This window comes from Gobio gobio, assembly GCF_949357685.1.
Source record: "Gobio gobio genome assembly, chromosome: 2".
Classification (NCBI taxonomy): Eukaryota; Metazoa; Chordata; class Actinopteri; order Cypriniformes; family Gobionidae; genus Gobio; species Gobio gobio.
Genome location: NC_137098.1, coordinates 7188662 through 7213107, shown reverse-complemented (window position 1 = coordinate 7213107; position 24446 = coordinate 7188662). Strand labels below are relative to the sequence as shown.

Genomic DNA, 24446 nt, shown 5'->3' with positions numbered 1-24446 from the left:
ATGTCAGTGCCATTGTTTCATCTCCAGTAATTGTTTTGTCTAAGGCACGTTTATAAAAGATACTTAAATGTCCTACTACTGGCTTAATCTAAACCCTGTCTGTGAAACCAGGCCTGTAACTTTCTGAAAAATTGTCCACATATTCTCGGCTCGCTTCAGTTTTTCCCCAGATGAGACCCACTACTAATCGCAAGACTACAGTCAATCACCCTGATAGTGAAGAAACCAGCAGAAATTACAGAATGCGAACCAATTGAAACGGATGCTCAAATGTAAAGCTTTTTTTTAATGTTGTGTATACTGATGGTTCACCCATACATCAACCAAATGCTTGAGACCTCCTCAATTCATGCTCCAATGACTTAATTGACTTACAGTGCTTGTAACAACATCTTTATCCAGATTGAACACCAAGTGCATTTCGTTTGGAGCCTAAAACATCATTACAAGCAGCAAATGATTGCCACACACTATTATTGAAGCCCTCTGAACACCAACCATTATAGGAGAAGTCACCGTCCAGGTAACAATGTTCCAATTCTTAAATAGTTTTCAACTGAGTTAAAAAATTTGCAGTCTGATACAGAAGGCTAAGAGACCTGAACAATATGAAAGTGCTAGTCATTAATTTACAGAGATCAGGCATCACATAGTGCTATGACAAGTATCCAATATGCTACATTTGAATACACGTTGACACCTTACAAACGCCTCTGGTTGTTTGACCAGGCAACTTAAAAATCAAGTGCCTTGGCTAGTTATGTACAATATGAGAATTGTGTTTTTTTTTTTTTTTTTTTGATGAAGAAAAACTTTGACACACTACTGCCAGAGGTATAATCTTGAAAAGGCCCTTTGGCCCGTACAGTGACAATGAATTTGACGTTACGTCTCAATTTCAATTCTTTAATCCCCGTAGTATGTGTGTGGGTGCTGCCGTTATGGTACCTCTCTTAATTTTTGGATTCCATAAGACAACATTGTTCAGAGCTTTACTTTCCCCCCACTTGCTTAGCGTTCAAGTTCTTGGTTTGTTTTCCCAGGCATTGGCTGCGTTTGGTTGCTTTCCCACATCTTCTGGTGCTGTTTAAATTTGATAGTCAGATTGAAGAGTGTGAGAGAAGAAGAACCAGTTCTGGAACCACTACTTCAGGGAGCAACACAAGTGTTTTCATTTCACTACATTCAGTCACAGTTAGAAAGGGGAAGGGAAAGAGAAGACTCAATTCATCCCGGGGGCGCTGCCACCAAAGTTGAAATTGGATGGCACCACGGGAACTGTGAACTTATATCCTCCGTGCTTCTCGATCATCTTTGATTCTGAAAGCAAAAAAAAGGGGGAAAATCAGCAAATAGGTAACATTTTGGACATATATTGAGTGTTTCAAGCATTTCAAAGACTTCAAAGTAGTAATGGGTGATATAAACAATACAAAATTGGCCTATGATAGAGATTTTAATTTTATCGCGATAATGCATATTGATGATGCAATCCACCCGCAAAATTGAGCCACGAGCTGCAACGCATCATCGTATTCGTCATCTTGAGTAAACATAGCTGAAAGCGAAATGGTGGAGTTGGTGAAAAAGACCAGTGAAACATCCATTATTTGGACTTGGTTCGGATTTAAGTCGTCCGACGAGCAGCAGCAAACTATACTCTGTTGAGTGTGTGGGGCAACAGCTCCAGCTAAGAGAGGTAACACCACTAATCTGTTCTATCACCTTGAATAATTGCCTAATACTGGAAGTATTTCCCTAACAGGGATGTCACAAGTACCAATAATTCAGTACCAAGTCAGTACTGACATTTTAAAAATGTGACGATAACAGCAGTAGTGGTAGTACCGACTCCCGAGTATATTCGGTACCGTAGCTGCTTTCAGTTAGCCTGACAAGCCAGAGCCACATCAAGATGTTGGGTCTGGGAACACACCATTGGCAGGGCTCAATCCGAGGGGTGGGATAAACGGTTGTCTTTTAAATTCCCTCTGCACGCAATAGGATAGTGCTACAACCAACCAGAGCAACGAAGAAGGTGAAGCAGAGCTAGCTGATAGATTAAACTTTCGCTGTATCCGGTCGGCAAAACTCCGAACACATCTTCCTTTCTTAAGAATGACTTCAGTGGCGTTCTTTGTTCTTTTCTCAAAGAAAAGCTTAACTCCGAGTCTTCCAGAGTCGTTGCCAAAGCCGATTCGAAAGACACTGTTCGCCAGCTTCTTTGTTTACGAGTAGCACGCGGAACCGCCACAACTCTGCCGTCATAATGTTAAACCCGCCCACCGACTCTATACACGATGTGATTGGCCTGACCAGAGTTTAGTTTTTGAAGCTCGCAAGCCAACGGAGAGTTGCCAGACGCCCTGGCTGCAAATTAGATTTGCTGCCGCTAGGGTGCGTCTAGATTTCTAAGCGCAGGGCTCCAGACTGTAGCCAAATATATACTAGTGTCTGTGAATATTAAACTGCAAAATACTATTTAAATATTACTCCTGCATGTTCTGCGTCTCAGTGTGTGCCCGTCATCCACACTTTGTGTCACTATATGAGGACATGAACGCATAAGCCGTCACTTCAGGAGAATTTACCGTTTCATTTGTGAAAACGGTCATATCATGAACATAGATCATGATTTTACATGGCCGATTCCGATACAGTTTTTTTTTCAAGAAAACAGGCCGATTCCGATACCGATATTTTTTTTTTTTAACACAATAAAAGAACGAAAAGTACACATGAACAAGATGTTTATTTGGTATTTAACAGGCTAAATTGGCTTTTGGCCAATGAAAACAAGTCCGCAATCTGAAATTAACGGGAAATTGAATTAGAAATTAAAAGGCTGAAAGGTGAAATTTAAAGGCAACAACTGCATATTCTGCAATCCAATGATGTTACTTAAATCAGCATTTGTTTTTAAATTCAGTGTAAAGAAAAAAAGTATTTACCAGTGAAATTAAATAAAACCAAAGTATTTAATTGTTCCAAAATGTTAAATCAAATAATGTTTAGTGCAACGAAAAAAACTAAGATGCTACAGCAGGTGCTTTTTAAATCAAATTAAGTCAATGTAATTTTAAAGGTAAATTTTAAGGTATTTCATTTCTAAAGTGCATGCATGTTCTTCTTTAGGCTACAAAAATAAGTATTTTGGCTTTGTCACAAGTTAGTCTGTTTCGTTCTCATCCGATCCAACACGTGAGAAGCTGAGCTGAACAAACGCTCACTATCTGCTTGTGAGAGGTAAGCTCGCGCAACTTCAGCTCGCGCAGGAAAAGCGGCTCTTCATTCCCTTCAGCGTATCTCGTCTCTTCCCTCAGTTCTCCAGTTTCCGTTTGTAACACACAAGTGACATGTTCGCGAATGATTGCAATATAGGCGTATGAGCACGCGCGCGCACTTCTGGATAAACCGGCAGACAAATACAAAGAAAACCGATTTCCGATTTTTGGCCGGTCAACCGGTGCATCCCTAATAATTATGCCTAGATGGTTGCTTATTTTTCACTTGATCTTTTTTTATAAACAATATTTACTTTTAAACAGCATACAGCCTTTAAATGTTTATGTATTATTTACGTATAATGATTATAATCATAAATAATAAACTTATTATATTAAACTTAATAACTTAAACCCTACTTAAAAGTATATTTTGGGTGCATCATCTGGCAGAAGTCAATCTGCGCAATCGATTACTCAAACATCTTTTCGTCTCACCATGTGCTGCTCGCCGCTGATCTGCAAGTGTTGCAATATCCTGAAGTTGTTTTCTTTGTTCCTCATCGAGACACTGTGTGATGGCCTGGTACCATGCTGGGTCACGGGCCTGGACATCTAGAGGAGCGAGAGCAGTCTAAGTAAAGCGCTCTTTAAAGTACTCATTTCATTCATACTGTACGACAAGTGAAGCTCGTACTCTGCATTATGGCTTTGAAGATCTGGTATTCATCCACAAGGTTGTCCTCGTCGTCCACCGAGGTCGTGTAACCCTCAAGAGCGGTCTCCTCTGCGTCATCTTCCTCCCAGTCTTCATCGTCACCGTCCTCTCCTGCTTGTTTAGCTAGCATTTCAAGGTATTCCTGGCCTTCTTCATCTATGTCATCTTCATCACTGCCTAACTCGGCTGCACAAGTAGGCTCATGTCAGAACAACTATACATTCAAATTCATTACATTGAGAAAAACAGCAGGAAATACATCAATATATCAATTCGCTCCATTTGATATTCCACTTCCAGTGTGACCAATTAACGATGTAAAACAAGCTTGACTCTTTATTTGATCAGACAGCCAACAATGATCAAATATGACATTTGACTCCAAATTGGAATATCTATATCTATCTATATACAAGTGCTGTCAAATCGATAAAAAAAATACTTAAAAATCGCATTTTTATATTGTATTTTCACAGTTACTCTCCAAATTAATGTAGACTTAAAGACAGTATTTTTTGTTGCTGTTGCTGTAATGGCATGTTTTTATGAATGAAGGCCAGTACCACTGATACTAATACTGATATCTCTATGAATGTTTTTTTTTAAACAATGATAGACATTCAACATTACAGTGTAATTGAAAGCTATCAATGTCAACATTTATTAGACTTAAAACAATCTCCACACATAAACCCATTATAATAAATGTCATATTTACCTGTGGCCTTCATACCTGTTAGACATATACAGAAATTGAATATAGTTATAAAACACTTTACAGTCTTAACTGCATACATCATAAATTAAATATAGATTAATCTTTATTAAAGCTACAATTTTCTCTGTTCTTTGATTAACTTTAAAATGAGACATCACAGCAACTGTTTATGAGGCTGCTGTCACTTTAATGCTGCGTTCACACCAAACACGAATAGAGCGTCTGGAGCGAGTGATTTCCATGTTAAGTCAATGTAAAGACGCGTTGACGCATTTATTTGGTGCTTTTTGTGCATTCGCGCGTTTGAATTAGTGTCTGACACCAGAGTTGAAAAATCAGAATTTTGGCATCTATTCACGTCACGTTAACCAATCAGGAGCCTGCTTACTACGGTCACGTGGTAAAGTGACGTGATGAGAAACCCCGCATAATTTAAAAATACTACTGTTATTGTGTCACAATTTAGTTAAGACTTTTTCAGGCGAGAATGTAGTTGTTTAAAGCTCAAATCTGTGGTTTATTTATAAAGAGAGCACCTATTTAAAATATTAATCTTGTGTTTTTGGAGTTGTGAGATCCAGGCGATCACCGGGCGCTCATTAACCTTAGCGAGAGCCGCCTTTCCTCGGCTAGTCCTTCTTGCGTTTGCCACTGGCTCTGATGTCCTGTAGTAGTTAAACATGAGATATAATTCATCTTGTGTGGATCTAACGGGCGATCTTTGGTGTCATGAATCTATAATTTAATGTCTGCCAAATCGTTTTGACTGAGGAAGTTTCATAACTTTATTTTTTATATTTAAATATACATGCAGTGAAGATAATGTAGGAATTGCCTGGACCACATTTGTGTGGCTATTAATGTTTAATATATATTTTTAATGAAAATGAACAGAGGCAGAGTGGTGTTTTGTGGCATTTATCCTGGATCACCTTGAACGCGTGTCTATTTCGCTTCAAACGCTCAATTTATACGCGCGTCCAATACGTTGTGGCCCGGCGAATGGATTCAAAATGTTCAAGTGTCCAACTAGATGCGATTTTGACGCTCTTATTCGCGTTGTGTGAACGCAGCATAAGATCTGCTGCTGATGAACATGACGCGGTTTAACTAATTTAAGACGTTGTTTAACTAATTTAAGACTGCTCTTATGAGAACACTCGACAATTCAGGCCTTTTGGCATAATTCTGTGTGTTAATGTTCGTTCAAGTGTGAAAGAGAACTCGATTCTGGTGTGTCGAGTGTCAGTCAGGACATTCACAGAAAGCGCGTTCTCTTTTGTCTGGTCACGCTTGAATGGTTTAAAAGCATTTGCATGAATAAGAGCGTGATCATAAAATGTAACGCAAGGCAACGGCATGACAGAAAAAATTTTAACACTTTAAACTGAAAAAAAAAAAAAGTACATCGCATCTGTTAACGCGCAAATTTTGACAGCACTAATATATACATGTATATATATATAGGGGCCATGTGACAATTTAGAATATTATACGAATATTTAAATACTTTAAAGACAATTAATACACAGAAATATTGATTTAACTGCACTGACACTATCAGATGAGAACACAACTTGAGCTGAATAATGACACGTCTTCTGTAGAGCCGAATCGAATGGGTTTTGTAACTAATGTACTTTGCAACATCACTAACGCTGCATTCACATGTGGCGTTAGCGCTTGACGGAGGGCGTGGCTGAAGATTGGTGCTGATGCGACCATCATAGTGACAACAGCCAATAACGTTACTTGCAGCGTCTGCTCTAGGGTTGCATGAATGCAATTGGCTAGCGTCTGCGATCTGATTGGATGACGCCTTCTTTGGCGCTTGAAAAGTTAAGAAATCTTGAACTTCTGCCACTTGCAACGCGAGAGAAAGCGACGCGGCGAAACCCACAATTCAGTTCGGCAACGCAAGACATCACCCATCCATTCAAAGTAAATGAGAAGCGTTGACGCCCCGTGTGAATGCAGCGTTATTGAATCGAATCAACACTGAATCAAATTGAGCTGAACAGTTGAAATTCAAGTCGTTTCAGCTGATGAATTTTGCAACATTAACAGTTATTTTAATGTTTATTACAGTGAAGCTGCTTTGAAAATCTACTGTATTAATAACTAAATTACTAATGTTTGAAAGGGTTGTTGCAAAATGTTTCATGGTAGTATCCATCCTGAACAGAGCCACTAAATCCAATCAATAATGCATGTATAATTTTGAACAACTCAGACACAATTCAGAAGACTGCTGCCACAGATAAAAGCTCATTTACCATTCTCCTCTTCCTCCTCTCCGTCCTCTTCATCGTCATCCTCATCATTTTCATGCTCAGCCCTGCAGGCGTAGGCCCTCTTCAAGCCGTTAAACAGGAGGATGGCTGCGGGAAGGAGCTGACCTGCGACCTGATTGACAGCCTGTGGCCTCTGGTCCAGATCCATGAGTGCGCACAGTCCTAACACACACATCTTTCGATCATGGAGCCTGCAAACAACAGCGATCGCACGTTACTCATGCCCTGAGATATGGCTCTTCAGATGTCACCCCAGAAAATGTTATGAAGCGTGTACCCGAGGAAGCAGTCGATGTCTTTGAGCCACTGGGAGATGAAGTGGTTGGTGATGGGCTCGGTGTTGTTGGGGAAGCGCAGATTCTCCAGCGTGTTGAGGAGCAGAGCAGGACTGTAATAGAGCGCAGCGATGGCCACCTGCAGACACATGGTCCTCAACTCGCTGGTCTTCACTTCACGCGTCAGGCGCTCCAAAGCGGTCGTTACGAACAAGGGCACCACCTGCAGGAACGGACACAAAGCTCATATTAATAGCCTGGCATATGGAATAATAGCCATACAAATCCAATCTTTTGAAATGGAACAGTTCAGACAAACTGTATGCTCAAAGATATAGGAGAAAACTTGGGAAAAAACCCTCAGAAGTATGAAATGTGGTGCAATTGCTGATATTTATATGGCCGAAGAGTAAGACAAAATTCTGATAGCTTGTAATATTTTTTTACTATACATTTTTATAACAGTACAGCACATTTCTAACATAAAATGCATTTAAATATCAGCTGTCACTCTAGATCTCCCAATAATGTCTTAGTAAGATATTGAATTACTAATTTTTAATAATTGAGTACTAATTTTAAAACAATGCAATACCATGATGATTGAGAGATGAATAAATAAACTTTCCTCAACAGGATGATGGATCATTTTTGACTCTCATTTGAACACGATTTTTCTATGGATAATCAAGTAAACTGAAGTTGCTTCCATCCAGTAAGTGTAATATTTTTTAAATATTACTCAATATAAAATATTCTAATATTTCACAGGAAAAAGACACGTAACTTTACTTGCTAAAAAGTATGAACTATCAATCCGCCGACAGAAGGCATGTAGTGGATTGTGCGCAACATCATTTAGAGGCGTTAGAAATGTGTGTATCAAATAGTAGGGTTATTATGGTTGATATATTTTTCAAATAGAATTAAGTCCATAAGAAATGGGTAACAGTTCAGCGACTTCAAAATGATACATTCATTTTATTTATATAATTTATAATAGCTTACTGTTAATCATTATGCAGAAGACAATTAGCAATTTAAAGTTGCTGTCCGTGACTTTTGTGTTCAAGATTTACAAAAATTATATAATGAGAATGTACAACATGAATCCATTTCCCAAACCGTGTTTTTGTCTTACCCTGAGTCATTATGGTACACTTATAATAAGTGTTTATATTGGGACTATTTCAGACCGGTCAGGTAGGAACCGCTGCGCCATAGACATAAACAGAGAGAAGTAGATCCGGCTGCAATGTTCTTCCGCAAGACATGCAGTTGTGTTTATTAACCCCTAGAGCGCAAAAAGTTACGGACTGCAGCTTTTATATATATATATATATAAAAAAAAAAAAAAAAAAAAAAAAAGTATTCTCTGCATCCCTGATTTTCATATATTACTGCTGGAAAGACAAAGCTAACATGGACATAAAGATCAAGAACACACCTGGTCAATACCACGACCTTTGCACTGTAGAATGATGACCTCCAAGAGCTTGGCCGCATGGCATTCTGGGTCCTCCCCTGGGTCTCCTGACAAAATCTAAATGGGCACATGCATGTATGTCTTAATACAAAGTCATTCTGGCACACTTTCATAAAGTCAAGGACTTCTCAATAGCACTTTATTTTACAGTCCTGCTTTACATGCATGTTCTTACTATAATAACAAGATGTTAAACTTGATGCTAACCCTAAAACAAACCATAATCCATATTAAGTACAAGCGGTTACCTTATATTGATCAGTACTATTTGTACATACACTGTTAGCCCAATGGCAACTTAGTTTTGGTTTGTATAGCAGTTACTTCTGTACCTTTTTGCACATACTGTAGATTACTTCAAGGTATTTGGTGTCAGACAGGAGCGTGTCTGTGTCAACTGTGATGTAGTTATGGAGAAGTGGCATCATATCTAAAACAAAACAAAAAGTACATCAACTCTCAAATCTTTTATATCTGAGTTTAAGTAAACAACTGTCATGTGTTTCACAACCAGTGGAAATCTGTGTAATCTCCCTGACGTTCTGCTCACAGTTTAATGAGGAAGTTCATCGGGTTAACATGCAAAGTAGACACCAGCCTCTGCATTACCTGTGAAATAGTCAAATCCGTCTTGTTGGAAGACCTCATAGACCAGAGGGAGGAGCTGCCACATCTGAGGAGACACCTGCTGACACGTCAGACTGTGGGCCAGGGACAGGATCTCCTCGTAGAACTCTGGGAAAATTAAACCGAAACAATGAACACGCAGCCAAAAACCACACACAAAACAGGCTTTCCCACTAGTGTGTGAGACTCACCCAGGACGTGCTGCTGCAGGACTGTGCCGATCACCTGCAGGCAAATGCCCTCTAACTGCTGGGTAATCTGAAATCAGTCATTCAGCAGTGTTTAACACAGTGGCAGAGCTGCTCAGACAGTTGTGTAATATAATTAGTGTGCGCACAATCTGATGGGTAGCATTTTTCCTTGATTTGAAAAATGAACACCATTGTGCAGAAACCTGAGAAAAAATTGTTTTAGAAACAATTTTGGCAACAAAGGCACATAAACACAGAACAGTATACCAATACACACTATATTGCCAAAAGTTTTGGGACGACTGCCTTTACATGCACATGAACTTTAATTACATCCCATTCTTAATCCGTAGGGTTTAATATGGAGTTGCAGCTATAACAGCTTCAACTCTTCTAGGAAGGCTTTCTGCGAGGTTTAGGAGTGTGTTTATGGGAATATTTGACCATTCTTCTAGAAGCGCATGTGTGAGGTCAGGCACTGATGTTGGACGAGAAGGTCTGGCTCTCAGTCTCCGCTCTAATTCATCCCAAAGGTGTTCAGTCGGGTTGAGGTCAGGACTCAAATTCGTCGGTCAAATTCCTCCACACCAAACTCGCTCACCAATGTCTTTATGGACCGACTGCACTGTCATGTTGGAACAGGAAGGGGCCGTCCCCAAACTGTTCCCATAAAGTTGGGAGCATGAAATTGTCCAAAATGTCTTGGTATGCTGAAGCATTAAGAGTTCCTTTCACTGGAACTAAGGGGCCAAGCCCAACCCCTGAAAAACACCCAACACCATAACCCCCCCTCCACCAAACTTTACACTGGGCACAATGCAAGTCCCGTTCTCCTGGCAACTGCCAAACCCAGACTCGTCCATCGAATTGCCAGACAGAGAAGCGTGATTGGTCACTCCAGAGAACACGTCTCCTCTGCTCTAGAGTCCAGTGGCGGCGTGCTTTACCCCACTGCATCCCACGCTTAGAATTGCACTTGGTGATGTAAGGCTTGGAACACCTGAATTAAATGATTTGGATGGGTTGTCCCAATACTTTTGGCAATATAGTGTATCTATAGGCCGACTATACATCTAATGTTCTACAAGAAAGTATAATCGTGTTAGCTCTCCCTAACTTCCAAATGGTTTATCTTCTTCCATAAATAAATGACACATACATTTTTAAACATGCATTCCGTTCAAATTCATATCAAAGTGATTAGCATGAAATTGAATACAGTGCAAAGAAAGCACTGGTTATATAAATATAAAATGTAGATAGATTTCCACAAGGAAATTCTGCCTGAGTTTGTGGGCGGCTGGAATGTATTCAGCAGGGTGCTACAAGGCCAGAGAGACAGGAGGAACTTCTGCAGCCCATGTTTCTATTTTCTCACCTCTTTATGGTCCTCCACTACACTCAGCAGTGTGTCAATGGTGTTGAGGATGCCCATGGCGGTCACTGCTTTATCATCACCTCCTTCCTCATCAGGCCCCGTCTGGATCACCTGGTTGAAGGTCATGGCCTGAGAGAGAGAGGAATCGAGCATGAATAGATGTATATACATTTTTTTGAATACACACTAGCTTCTTATCGATTCACTGGTTAACATTTGCAACACTGCGTGTAAGCGGTGGGAAAATATTGACTGATCTACACATTGGTCTGAACAAAAAAGGCAGAAACGTTGAATGAAAATGCAAATTCAATCTCTGGATTGTGTTTACGGAACAGCAGAAATATAGCAGTTTCCCCAGTAAACAAAGCAGTGCTACACTTATAAACACTACCTTATTAGGCATTGTATGGAGATAATAAGAAAAGAAAATGCCAGACGGTTTCCTTCAGATATACATTCATATAACTCAAAGGCACAAGCATGTAGAACACCCAACAGAAAGGTGTTTTTACTTTCATATATGGAGCGTTTTAATTAAATAAACCGCCTTTTGAAATGTAATAACCACCTTAACCCATAACACGATTCCTGCTTTTCCATCCCCAAATTGAAGACCTCTCGAAATTATAATTAATACTTTCTTATACCATTGAATAAATATAAGATTTGATAAAACTAAATTTAAGGCTTTAAGGACCTGCATAAATGAATCAAAACAGTTACCAAATGCTGGGTCATCTCTACAGCGATCGGGGTGACCTCCTCGCTGTATTCGCAGATCATCTTCTGGATGACGTTGGTGAGATCGTCATTCTCGGTCTCGCGCACGATTTGGAGGAGGGCCTGCATCACGGGCCGGATGTGGGGTGTGATGTAATCTTTGGCTGATGGGAAAAACAAACAATTAAAGCCATTTCAAATCAATGCGAGATGGAGGCAGAAAAAGACAGATAAATTAGTGAAATCTTCACCTTTCTCCTGATTGCTGATGAGGACCTGGAGGGCGATGGCGGCCTCCACTTTAACAGGCATCTCGTTGTCGTTGATCAGACACAGGCGGGTGAGCTCGAGGGCGTTCTGCAAGTTCTGGTCATTCTTGAACTTGACCTCGCAGAAGTAATGAAGCACCCAGCAGGCCTAGAGGCAGAATTACCATGAAGTAAGACAAGTCGACAGTGTTTGCACCGCTCAAGGTTGAATTATTCTTTAATAACTGCAATGAGCACATCTCTCACCCTGGCTCTCATGTAACCCAGCTCGCTGCGGAACAGAGGAAAGACATGATTCTGCAACATGAACTCCATCTGGTCTTTGTAGATCTTCCTCTGATTGGAAAAAAGAAATAAAAATCATCAATACAACAACATTGGTTATTCTAGGCTCAACCATTCAAACAACCTTCAACCATCACAAACACCAAATTTGAGTTCTTTGTGGCGTCTATGAGCTTGAGTGGACACAATCCTAATAAACACAGTAGCTTACGTCTTATGTGAAGGTAAACAGTTGAGAAAGAAAATGTGTATCAGTATATTGGATCTGTGCATTCAGCCATAAAATGACAGCAAAAACCTGCTGTGGTTTGGGTCATTAATGTTAATCAAAGACAGAGAATCCTCTCACCACTCTTAACTGAATAACTTTTGTAGCTTTAACAGAGATTAATCTATATATAATTTACACAATGAAGTGTTGGCCAGTGTCTATTTGAGTACTCCGTTACTTCACCTGGACACAACTTAAAGCAAAAAAAAACCTATGAATATAAACTATTGACATTTTTTGGGGGAAGGCGGAAGTGAACACTTTGGCAGGGCACGAAAATTGAACCACTGACCAGTACAAAAAGCTGAACTGTAATGCAAAATCACCTTGAGAAGAATCTCAGCCAGCGAGCCGATCATATGAAGAGCACCGTCTTTTTTCCTGGGGTCGGAGGCGGGTTCAGTGAGGATCTGATAACAGAAGCCCATGGACTTCTGCAGCACCTGTTATACAACGAGAAGGTTAACCTATGATTCAAAACATCTCATGATTCATGTCACGTGTAGCTTTTGTAGGAGACTATGGAGGCTGGCCAGTGGAGGACTGTCGTTTAGACGTCACTGGGCCAGTACTATGATCTCCAGTGGCTCTGTGGCTGCGAGTGTGGCGTGAGAACCGTCCCACAGCCTGTAAGACACAGACCGGAGACGGCACTAAACGTAGACGGACACTACGCACACCGTCCACCCTCAGCCAATGAATGACACTTTCAAAACACAGGCTTGAACTCAAACTCTTAGGCTGCTTACACACATGAGAAAGCTCTGACGAAGCATGAGAACAAATATGCAAAATCCGAATCGAGGGCGGGTCAGTTCAAATCAAGCAAGCGAAAGTGTTAACTCCAGGGCGGTTACACCTAATTGCTAAAATCATTAATGACTTAATTACTTGTTTCTGCAGGCTGTGCGTGAAAGAAACAAACAGCCAGTCACATCACTTTAAATGGTATGAATAATGCTTTTCAATGAACAAAACACATTTGAAGTCTAGCACAAGGGCACAAGGTGAGTGGTGCACAAACCAAGCTATCCAAAACATGAGAATAGATCATAATCTCCAAACAAACCTGCCCCTTTCACGCGCTCTGGCAGCTGCTGTTTAATGTATATGGAGATGCGTTTTCCGCCATGCAACATGTAAATTTTACGGTTAAACCCCTTATCTGTAAATGTTACAAAGTCCCATGAGTATTTGCATTTTGCATAAAGGTTTGAGGACCTGAAAGCAAGCAAATCGCCATTAAACGTCAGACTTTGAACAAGCGCCAGTGGGTAAAACAGGCACATCAGGAAGGGTGCATATGGCTTTCTAATTCGATTAATCGAGTAAATAATCAACAGATTAATCGATTGTCAAAATGATCATAGCTCAATAGATTGACTCGCAGTAAAAATAAAATAAAATTCATTATAGTTTCATAAAGTATAACAAAATGTGTAATATAATACTATTGTAATATAGTACTTAGAATAATGTGTCCATTCAGAGACACTTAAAGGACAACTCTGGTGAAAAATGAACCTAAGGGTAATTAACACATGGTTACCGAGTAGATTGTTCTCTGGGATGCGTTTTCATGAAAATCGAATGTAAAAAGTTTTATCTCTAAAACAGATTCGCTTATAACGCTAGTATATGGGGCACAGAATAAGTAAAATTAAATCGCTAGTTAATACCACTAACAAGGCTCAAAATAGCCTCACACTAACACGGTAGCATAATGAGGGTCCCTACATGCAAACCAAAGCATTGAGAACTTTGTAAGTGTACAAACAGTTTAATAAGAAGAAACTTTATAAAGACAGAACATTACGCGTATACAGACAGGAGCCATCTTGGAAAACAGTCTCAACGAAGCGAGCCACGAACGCTTTTGCTAAGTGAGCTGGTCGATAGGAATTAAGTTCAGCTTAGCACAGCGTTCGTGGCTCGACTTGTCAACTGTCTTTGAAAGTGTACAAACAGTTTCATAAGAAGATGCTTTATAAAGTTCTCAATGCTTCGGTTTGCATGTAGGGACCCTCATTATGCTACCATATTAGTGTGAGGCTATTTTGAGCCTTGTTAGTGGTTTAACTAGCGATTTAATTTTAATTATTCTGTGCCCCATATACTAGCGTTATAAGCTAATCTGTTTTTAGAAATAAAACTCTTTACATTCAATTTTCATGAAAACGCATCCCAGAGAACGATCTACTCGGTAACCATGTGTTAATTACCCCTAGGTTCATTTTTAACCGGAGTTGTCCTTTAAGACTCTCATTATATTTGAAGAAAGACATGGCCATTGTGTCTACACAAGCCGTTTGTGCTTGATGATCGCTGCTTGCCGCTATATTAAAACATATCACATTACAAACAAAGGAAAGCACTTCATTTGAATAAGAGAGATAGCTCTTTGAGATGACGAACAAGCTCTTTCCACCTGGCGTCAGAAGCATCTAAAGTTCTGTTGAAGGAGCAGCAGGGCGCTGATTGGATACATGAGTATTGGCAGCAAGATATACACAAAATTCAGCCAAACAGTCACATCATAGGCCTCAGCATGCCAGATGGCGCTTCCAAACACCCACCTCCTTCCTTTTGTTGCAAGCGGTGAAGAGGAGCGTCTGAGCTGCAGTGGTTGGGGAGATGAAGTCTTCAAATACATCTAAGAGAGAGCAGAAAGAGAAAGCATGAGCTGATTGATCTGGTTTTGGTCTTCTATGCTGGAAGAATCTTTTGGTAGTCCAGATGAATATGGTGGCGCTCTAACCAAATTTCATGCGGATGTACTCGTAAGGGTCTTCCTGCCAGAGCTCTTCATCACTGTCTGTGTAACACATGAGGGGGAACACCACGTCCTGAATGATTCCCTGAAACCAGACAACAACAACTTGGATGAAGGTGTGTGACATGAGGCAGTGCTTTACAGTAATTTCACCATGAGGTTTTTAGGTAAGAAGTCGCTTGCAGTACAAATCACTGCAATGCACAGTCACTCCTGGCTTATTACTCGCAAAGCAGTACAAAAAAGGAGACATATTGAATATTTAAGTCACACTAATTTAGTTAGCGTCGCATTGTCCCTTTAATCTAGTTAACATCTTGTGACAGAATGATGAGAAACCTCACTCTGGTTAATTTCTGCAAATAAGTTCTTTTGAACTGTCCGTTTCAATGAATCAATCCAAAACGATTCATCCCTCAGAAGTTCACAGTGGTGTTTTGTTTTAATATATTGTAAACACTTTGCCACACATGGCTGTTTATGAATTGCTATACTGATGCATTACTAAAATAAATTTTTGCTTGGAAAAAAGGAAGTACTAACATTTTAAAACGATTTTTTCTTTCTTTCTGCATTTCACTTTATTTGGTAACATTGGCTGAATCCGAAATCGCCCTAAACCCTCATTCACTATTCCATACTTTAGTCCACTAATATAGTTCACTTGAATGAGTGAATGAAAACGAGTGAGCGAAATCAGACAGCCGCTGTGTGTGTGTACATCGGCTCTACACTCGTTATTGTGGTGCAATGTGGGACTGAATGAGTGCACTCAATAACGTCCACTATGGTTTCGGACACCACTATGGCTGTCCCTTCAAATAGTGCCCTATTTAAGGGTATACGGGGCAATTTCGGATTCAGCAACTGGCTTTTTGGTTAGCATGGAATGCAAATTCACTATATTTATTTATAAATACATGTTTTTGATCTTATTGTGAATAATTAAAAATGTTTTGCTTACAATTTTTAAATCAAAAGGTCATAAATGTCAGTAAAACGTCACATGGTGGACTTTGGCCCAATCCCATTTCTACCCCATAGCCCTTCACTTTCCCCTACCCCTTCATTTTGCGCATTCACGTGAAGGGGTGTCTCGATTCTCTTTTGGCTGGAGTGGTAGGGGGAAGGGCCAAATAACCCTTCAAACTAATATTTTTCGGGACCACACTACGCACGAAGGAGGGTTATGATGAATTTCCCGTGCTGCTAGAATGCGTTTAGTGATGTTGCCACTCGGGATTCATCCCGTATGTGTTGCCTGGATGCCAATATCTGGTCATCCTTCAACGCAGTCAATATTTATATCCCTTATCGTTCTAAACTCTTGCTTCTCCAAGACAACAACTGACTTGTTTGTATTACATTAAAAAGAGCACGGTTATCACAACTCCACAGTAGAAAACGAAACCACATCTGTACCGACGGGCTCGGGTAACAAACAAGGAGAACAGTTTGGCCCAATGGAAAAGCGGCTCCACCAGTCTTGGCAGTTTTCGTGCGTCGGCCAACTAAGTTTTCTCAGTGTGTTCTGCACCGTCGGCTATTTTTCAGCCGATCGACATGTTGAATCGGCGTCTGCGCTTGTTGGTCAGTCGGGCCACCTGATCGTTCTGATTGGCTGTTCTGCTAGCGAAACCAGTGCATGAGAGAAAAAAAACCAGAAGTGACCATCTGTGGTGAGCGCAATTATGAGGTGCTTTGTTTATATAGGGTATATATACAGGGTAGTCTTCCGGTTTCCCGCTTTGAATAATGAAAACCGACTACTGCCACCAGCTGGTACGGAAAGCTATTTGCTCTAACGCAGGCGCAGAACGGACGTGCTACTTCGGATGCAGAGCGTCGGCTAGGTGTGTCAGAGCAACTTTGGACCCAGACGCTGCTGACGTGAGTCAACATGAGCCAACTCTGCTTTTGTCACTACTAGTTGGTCAGCGTCGGTTTGTGGTATTCCTTGCATTAGGAAACTCGATAGCTCAGTTTTTGAACTGAAAACGAGCACTTTTATTAAGTCCACATACAGTGCAAAACAACGTTGGGAGTGAGTAATTTGTTTTACGGTCTCACGTCTGGTTTCTGTTAGATATAGCCTACTCACTTCACTGCTGTTCATACTGGTTTAATGTTACAAACACTAATAAAAGAAACGGGGTATGATAACGTATGATGATGTGTAATGGCGTAGAAGTGGTGTCCCATTTCTTAGCGGAATATTTTCACCCCTACGCTTTGCCAGTCTGTTTCAAGGGGCAAGGGGTATAAAATAGAATTGGGATTAGGCCTTTATGTCGTCCGCTTAAAACCCACCCCTTTTACAATCAACTATGTTGTCCGCTTAAACCACACCCCCTTTTTAAAATCAACTGCAAGCTCGCATTCAGATCTGCCTTCATCCAATCAACTAAAGGCGAACACCAAACCCCCCCTACCTACATTTGTTTCTTTCTTTTTTGATTATGGGGGTAAAAAAAGGACACTTACGAGAAATATATAAATATTGACATTTATAATCGCTCAGACCTATTTTGCCTAATATTTCATTATGAAAAAGCCCTTTCATTTGCACCAAGTCAAACATGATGCATCATGTAAAACAACATCTACACACCTGAATGTGCGGCTTTAGGTTCTTCCAGGTGACGGCGTGTGCGATTCCCTGGTTGATGTAATTCAGTGTCTGCTGCAAGACTCTAGGAGCCACATATTGCTTTTCCTTATACTGGTACAACACCTTCAACAGTACCTATCAGATACAAACAGAGTCAAAGGTTATCAGCACACGTCATGTCAACAACCCACTGAGCAATCCATTGACGTCCCCTGTTTACCTGCTGTGCAGCCACGGCATAACCCTTGAGGAAAAGCTCTGCAAACTCGGTGTACTCTTTGGTTGTGTTGCCAGGGCTGCCATACCTTGGGGCAAAAAACATGCATGAAAATCCAGTAACGGCTTCAAACACGCAAGACCTTCCGCTGAAAATAACTAATCGAGTGTTTCCAACTGCTCAGCGTGGGCTGAAATTCAAATGGACCATGAGTCATCTGCGAAAGCTTTATATGTAACGCTCTTGGGAGGAAGTGATGTTATGTTAGTACTGTACCTCTCGAAGAGCCGGGCGAGGATGTGAAGCGCCCACTTCTTGCACTTCCACCAGGGCTGCTCGGGCCTCTCGTCTTCATCCACCTGAAGGGTCTCCTGCAAAGCCACACAGAAGAACATTAGAAGATCATGCGAACTTATGTTAGTAAGGTTTTCTGAACATCGATTTGTGATCATTAGGTAGAGTTTATTGGCTTTTGTAGGAGACTATGGAGGCTGGCCAGTGGAGGACTGTCGTTTAGACGTCACTGGGCCAGTACTATGATCTCCAGTGGCTCTGTGGCTGCGAGTGTGGCGTGAGAACCGCCCCACAGCCTGTAAGACACAGACCGGAGACGGCACTAAACGTAGACGGACACTACGCACACCGTCCACCCTCAGCCAATGAAGGACACTTTCAGAACATTAAGGGTACATTTACATGACATCAATGTACGTTTTTGGTTGAAAACGGTTGTATAAACTGCCGATTGGCAAAAATAAGCAATGCTCCGTAATTAAATTAATTGTTTCACGTTTAGTTTTTTTTTTTAAATAATCAATGAATTAATCAAATTTATTTAATAATTTTTCATATGAGCTTTATATATACAATGAATTGGAGTAGAAACAATTATTGTCAATAAATATTTAAAGTGGCTGCAATAATAAAAAAAAAAATCATGACATTAAAGCATACAATAAGTAAAAATGTAATAGCGCATATCTCTAGCAAAATGCCCTTTAAATTCTCTTCGAGCTGACTAACAAGCTGAATGGCTAAATTTAATTTCCTGAGGTAAATGTGACATTACACAATATTTTTATTTAAGCCATTTTATTGATGTCTTTGCGGTTTCTTTCAATATACCTTTTCTGATTCATTAATGTTTATTTTGCTCTATAACTAATAATAAAGAAGACCAGTTAACATGCAATCTGTCACGCTACGAGCCTAGAAATCTAGACACACCCTAGCGGCAGCAGATGTAATTTGCAGCCAGGGCGTCTAGAAACTCTCCATTGGCTTGCGAGCTTGAAACAAAAAAAACTCTAGTAAGGCCAATCACATCATGTATAGAGTCGGCGGGCGGGCTTAACAGAGTTGCTAGACGCCGGTTTTGCGTGCTACTTGAAAACAAAGCAGCTGGTGAACAGCGGCCTTTCGAATCGGCTTTGGCCGCGACTCGGAGTTAAGCTTTTCTTTGAGAAAAGAACGGCACTGAAGTCATTCTTAAGAAAGGAAAATGTGTTTGGAGTTTTGCCGACCGGATACGGCATAAGTTCTATCTATTAGCTAGCTCCGCTTCACCTTCTTCGTTGCTCTGGTTGGTTGTAGCGCTATCCTATTGCGTGCAGAGGGAATTTGAAAGACAACCGTTTATCCCGCCCCTCGGATTGAGCCCTGCCAATGGTGTGTTCCCAGATCAAACATCTTGATGTGGGTCTGGCTTGTCAGCCTTTGAATTTCATTATAAAAATTGTACTTTTAATATAAAACAGTCTGAGCTTTTAAATGATCAAAGCACAAAACGTATTGCAGCTATTGGATGGCAGGCCCCGCAACAAATGTTGTTTAGTGAAGTTTTTGTTCAGGCATCAACTAAAAAAACTCCAAGATGGCCGTTCATCATAATACAGATCGAATAAAAAAAACAAGAAAATAGACGTCAACACAGCCAAAACATGCCATTGGAGAGGAGCTAATTAAACACGGTTTAGAACAAAACCCAAAATTAATGCGTTACAAAACAAATGTGTTAATTTGTAAACAAACCGAAAACAAAACTGTAGGACGTCACTAGCAAAAATGATAAACAGGAGCACATCCTTACTGGAGGAACATCTCTGTCCACGACAGTCTTCAGAATCTCCATCCACTCAGTCAGAATCTGCCGATTGATCAGCTCCAGAGGGAGGTTGTACTGTAAAAAGACCAATCAATTAATGCGAGAAGACCCAAAAAAAGCTTTTTTTCTGGATAAGCTGAGAGCTACTTTATAACCAAAATGACGGTAGTACCTGGAAGAGAGCGTAAAGGATCTTAAAGATCTGTTTCTGAACCAGGGCAGACTCGCCGGAGGGGTCGGGCAGCAGCTGTATGAATCTGTCCTTCAGCATGGGCATGAAGATCTGCATGGCAGCGACCAGCGGCTGGCGCTCCTCAGGCTTCTTATACCTTAAAAAATTAATAAAAAACAGACTTGCATCAGGATGCCACAATTGGTGGTAGTGCCAAAGCTCACACTGACTGCCCAAATCCATTTTTTGTAAACCAGTCAATTCAGTTTAGTTTTTTAAAATATAAAATAAAATGCATACAAGCGTAAATCTGATTTGTTTGTCTTAATTAAACTGCATGACTGGAGACGATATTCAACTACAGCTACAATAAATAAAAGATATGAAATAAATTTAAAAATGACTACAGCTACATGCTTGTTGGGATAGTTTCAGTTATTTATAGAATTGAATAAATTAATATTACAAAGGTGTTAACTGTATTAGTCATACACTGCACAGGATTCAATTAAAATTACAATCATTTGTGACAATTATTTAATAACAGACAATTACTACAATTATTTTTAGACTATAAATCATCAGCCAAATGTCATAATTATGACAGCCCTAGCTACATGCACAATTACGTCAAAGTGTGTAAAATATCATGTAAATGCCTTAAAATCTATCATCAAGAAATGTCACAACAGTTCAGGCTAAACCCAATTAGATGCCTGGCCATGGTCATAATTTTGCTTTGACAGAACGGCTGATTCAAGATGCAGGTGTAAGAGGTTTGGTTAAAGTAGAAAACCACAGTTTGACAGTTTGTAAAGTGTAAACGCTGTTTTCTTGTGTTGTAGACTTGTCATTAAAACATTTTTGATAATCAGCAGCAGTATTTTTGTTAATAATTGAATGTTTTATGCACCTCGGCAGCATGCCATAAGAGGCTAAATGTACCAATTTGGAGAACAAAGTCATCATTGTTGAGGTCTACATCACCACCACAGCAACCAATGTAGATACAACAGAAACTGAATGCACTAACAAATACGACTGGAGCAACTGTAAGATATCAGTGCAAAAGCCTGGTTCTGATAGGGCTGCACGATTTGGAGAAAATATCTAATTGCGATTATTCTGGTTAAAATTGCGATTTAAAATGCGATTATTATTATTTATTTATACAAATGAAAAGTGTGTATATAACATTGTGTTTATATATTAATATGACTAATAATAATTATAATGATTATTATTGCTAAATAAAAATAAGAAATATTACTATTACAATAATTCATTATTAAAACATTTAAATAGAGCATTAAGAATAAATAACAGTATAATATTTATATATTTTACAGAAAACTAAAAAATTATGGGTTCCCTGTTAATATGCAGACAGCCTATGACTAAAAATTATTAGAAAGGTCTAAGGATTTATTGTAAAAAAAAAATGTATTATAAAAATCTGAGCTTTTTATCTGATATCAATTTTCTATGTCTTTAATATGAAATATGAGCCTATGAAATATTAAAACTCCTGTACATTGAAGAAAAACATGGATTGTCATATACATTTATTTAGAAGTATTTTTTTTCTTATTTTCTACCCAAAAGTTTAATTCAAACAGGAGGCCAGAGGGCGCCCTCGAGACGAAACTCCACATTTTCCTCAGAGAAGTAATCGTTTTCAGGAATTCCCTATGGGAAATCCCTTATGTGAAGCTTGCTGTATGCGGAATAAAACAAAGATAGAAACGCTTTGATGATTAAACATGAAGATAATACTTCTGCGACAAGATATGGTGTGTTTGAGTTCTTCAAGTCTTCTCTGGTAGTTTTTTATAATAATGAAGTATGCAGTGCTGATTGACATTCTGTGATAAGAAGCCACATCAGCTCGACTGACTATATGAAGTGAGTCTTTTTGCTGGACAGGTTTATGAACACTTCACATTACTAGTTTGTGAAGATGTTTGACACGTGTTGTTTTTTCAAGCGCACGTTATAAGCGACTCAAACTAGCAGTGCTTTCAGACGGAGCAGCGTTTACTGATCACAGAGCCGCTCTTCACTGACACGCTGGGCATTTATTTATTTCATTAAAATTGCAGTATTTGCGCTTTCATAATCGCACATAAACCAAATCGCGATTGCGGTTCGATTAATCGTGCAGCCCTAGCTCCTGAGAAACCACCGGCGAGTGTTTCAAGCCTCTCTTACTCGTAATTCTTCACCAGCTGGTAGAGGCACAGCAGGATGCCCAGCCAGTATGCACTGTTGTCAGACTGCAGGTAGAAGCCGATCTTGTCCACGATAGCCGTCCATCTACTGGGGTAGTCGTGCTTGATCATGTGGTGAATGCAAGTTGTGAGTTGCACTCTTTGAAAGTAAGAAGAAAAAAAAAAGGTTAGAAAAGAAAGTGATCCTTCACCCCCACCCCCTTCCCGTGTTCATGAAGCTGTGTGTTACCTGATGCGCTCTGGGGATTGGATGATGGCCTCCACTATGTTGTCTCGAATGAACTGCCTGTCCTCTTCTGGGATGTTACTGGTAGGTGCTTCAGTGTTTGCATTATCTCCTTCACTCCAGTACTGCGTCACCATGTTCTTCAGGTAGATCACACCTGAACGACAACGACAGAGGTCAGAGATAGCAGGACCAGGGCTGACTTGTATATATTTTTTAGTGCAAACGAGAAAAAAAAGGGAGGGTCAATCCCTGCAGCCACTTCAATGCCAAAGGTTATGCTTGGATTGGAATATTAGTACAAGTGTGCGGTCATGTTAGTGAAATTTTGGCAATATTTGGTGGGTAAAAAGATCAGCGATGTATGAAGCACAACTCGCACAGAAGCCGCTTTCAAACTTTCTTTCTGTTGGTCAGTGTGGCGATTCGCCTTAACAACCCATTGTGAAATCTGAGAAGTTCGCCTGTGAAAAATGAATAAAAAGTGATCACACCTTAATGCTTTCTGCAAAATAAATAGTGCAAGTGGCATGATAGCATGCCATTCTGAACATATTTGAAAACCCGTTGGCCTTGAAACCTAGCCCACTCAACACAAAGAAAGGCTGAGGTTAACATGCTTGAATGCCCACGTGATGTCAAGAAAGCCTGAGCTATGCCAGGAACTCAATGCAGCTGTGCATCTGTTGAAAAATCCCAGCAGGTGTACTTGAGGCCTCGCCAGAGAGCAGCTCACATTGCTTCACTACAAATGCTCATGTACTTAACTTAAACTGAATTTGGAAATTTAAGTGGAAAAATGGTTTCCATAGGGGCCTTCATTCAGCATCAGCAGCCTCCACCTCTTCTGGTTGTAAAAAAAAAAAAACCTCGTTCCTCACAGTCAGCCAGACCACGTGTGGCATACAGTCTGTGAACGGTTTAAGCACACAAAGACGCCAGCGTGAGTGCTGAATATGTAACCAGAATTAGCTGACATTGAGGACGCGTCAGAATGGAGACAATCAAACAGCAGACTGAAGGCAGACGGGGTCATGAAGCCGGAAGAGAGTAATCCTGCCCGCTGCTGCTGAATCAGCAACTCTTCTCATGCCTCGCTCTCTGCAAATGTGATCACTGAACTGACAAAGAGAGGTCAGGCGGTCCTTACACATATATTTTTAAAGTTAGTTACGTTTAAGTTTGTCAGAACTATTAAAACAGCAGTGTTTTTGCTCTGCATGCTGGGGAATCCTTTCATTCAGGGCTGTACGTTAACTTTTTTTGCATATAGCACTGGTACTACAGAGGTTGAAAGTTTTGTATATATTATAAATATTTTTACATTGTACTTACATTTTTAAAAATACCTGCATTTAATTACATCTGTAATTTCTGTAGTTACATTTGTAATTACACTGCTGACCCTTCCCTTAAACCTTAACCAACCCTTAAACATACCCATACCACTACACCTGTCCCTAACTTTACCCATATCCCACCTCAATATCAGCAAAAGTGTTTTGCAATACAATATGAACACAATAAGTATATTGTACTTACACCAAACAATAAGTTCATAGTAGTTAAGGACACCTAATATAAAGTGGGGCCAAAAATTCAATAAAATACAAAACAGTGTATCTAAGAATAAATATAAAAAGGTAGAGGTCT

General features: G+C 40.0%; 1 protein-coding gene across 5 annotated transcripts in view; it reads right to left on the bottom strand.

Annotated features, from left to right (window-relative positions):
• Positions 1-266: 266 nt before the first annotated feature.
• Positions 267-24446, bottom strand: part of ipo7 (importin 7) — a 39310-nt gene continuing 15130 nt past the window's right edge. The window contains exons 3-26 of one of the 5 annotated variants that reach the window (XM_079801882.1): positions 22797-22950; positions 22548-22706; positions 20337-20493; positions 20150-20239; positions 18337-18431; positions 18064-18148; positions 17844-17978; positions 15218-15317; positions 15036-15112; positions 12786-12902; positions 12150-12239; positions 11886-12051; positions 11638-11798; positions 10912-11040; positions 9534-9600; positions 9325-9450; positions 9048-9145; positions 8677-8772; positions 7232-7452; positions 6937-7145; positions 4661-4675; positions 3922-4128; positions 3723-3839; positions 267-1320 (exon numbers count right to left, since the gene is read on the bottom strand). In XM_079801882.1, the coding sequence (XP_079658008.1) occupies positions 1223-1320; positions 3723-3839; positions 3922-4128; positions 4661-4675; positions 6937-7145; positions 7232-7452; positions 8677-8772; positions 9048-9145; positions 9325-9450; positions 9534-9600; positions 10912-11040; positions 11638-11798; positions 11886-12051; positions 12150-12239; positions 12786-12902; positions 15036-15112; positions 15218-15317; positions 17844-17978; positions 18064-18148; positions 18337-18431; positions 20150-20239; positions 20337-20493; positions 22548-22706; positions 22797-22950 (2969 nt within the window). In that variant the 3' untranslated portion in view covers positions 267-1222. Of the gene's footprint in view, positions 1321-3722; positions 3840-3921; positions 4129-4660; positions 4676-6918; positions 7146-7231; positions 7453-8676; positions 8773-9047; positions 9146-9324; positions 9451-9533; positions 9601-10911; positions 11041-11637; positions 11799-11885; positions 12052-12149; positions 12240-12785; positions 12903-15035; positions 15113-15217; positions 15318-17843; positions 17979-18063; positions 18149-18336; positions 18432-20149; positions 20240-20336; positions 20494-22547; positions 22707-22796; positions 23704-24446 lie in introns of all 5 variants that reach the window. The other 4 variants (XR_013815415.1, XR_013815416.1, XM_079801884.1 and 1 more) reach the window with 4 other exon arrangements.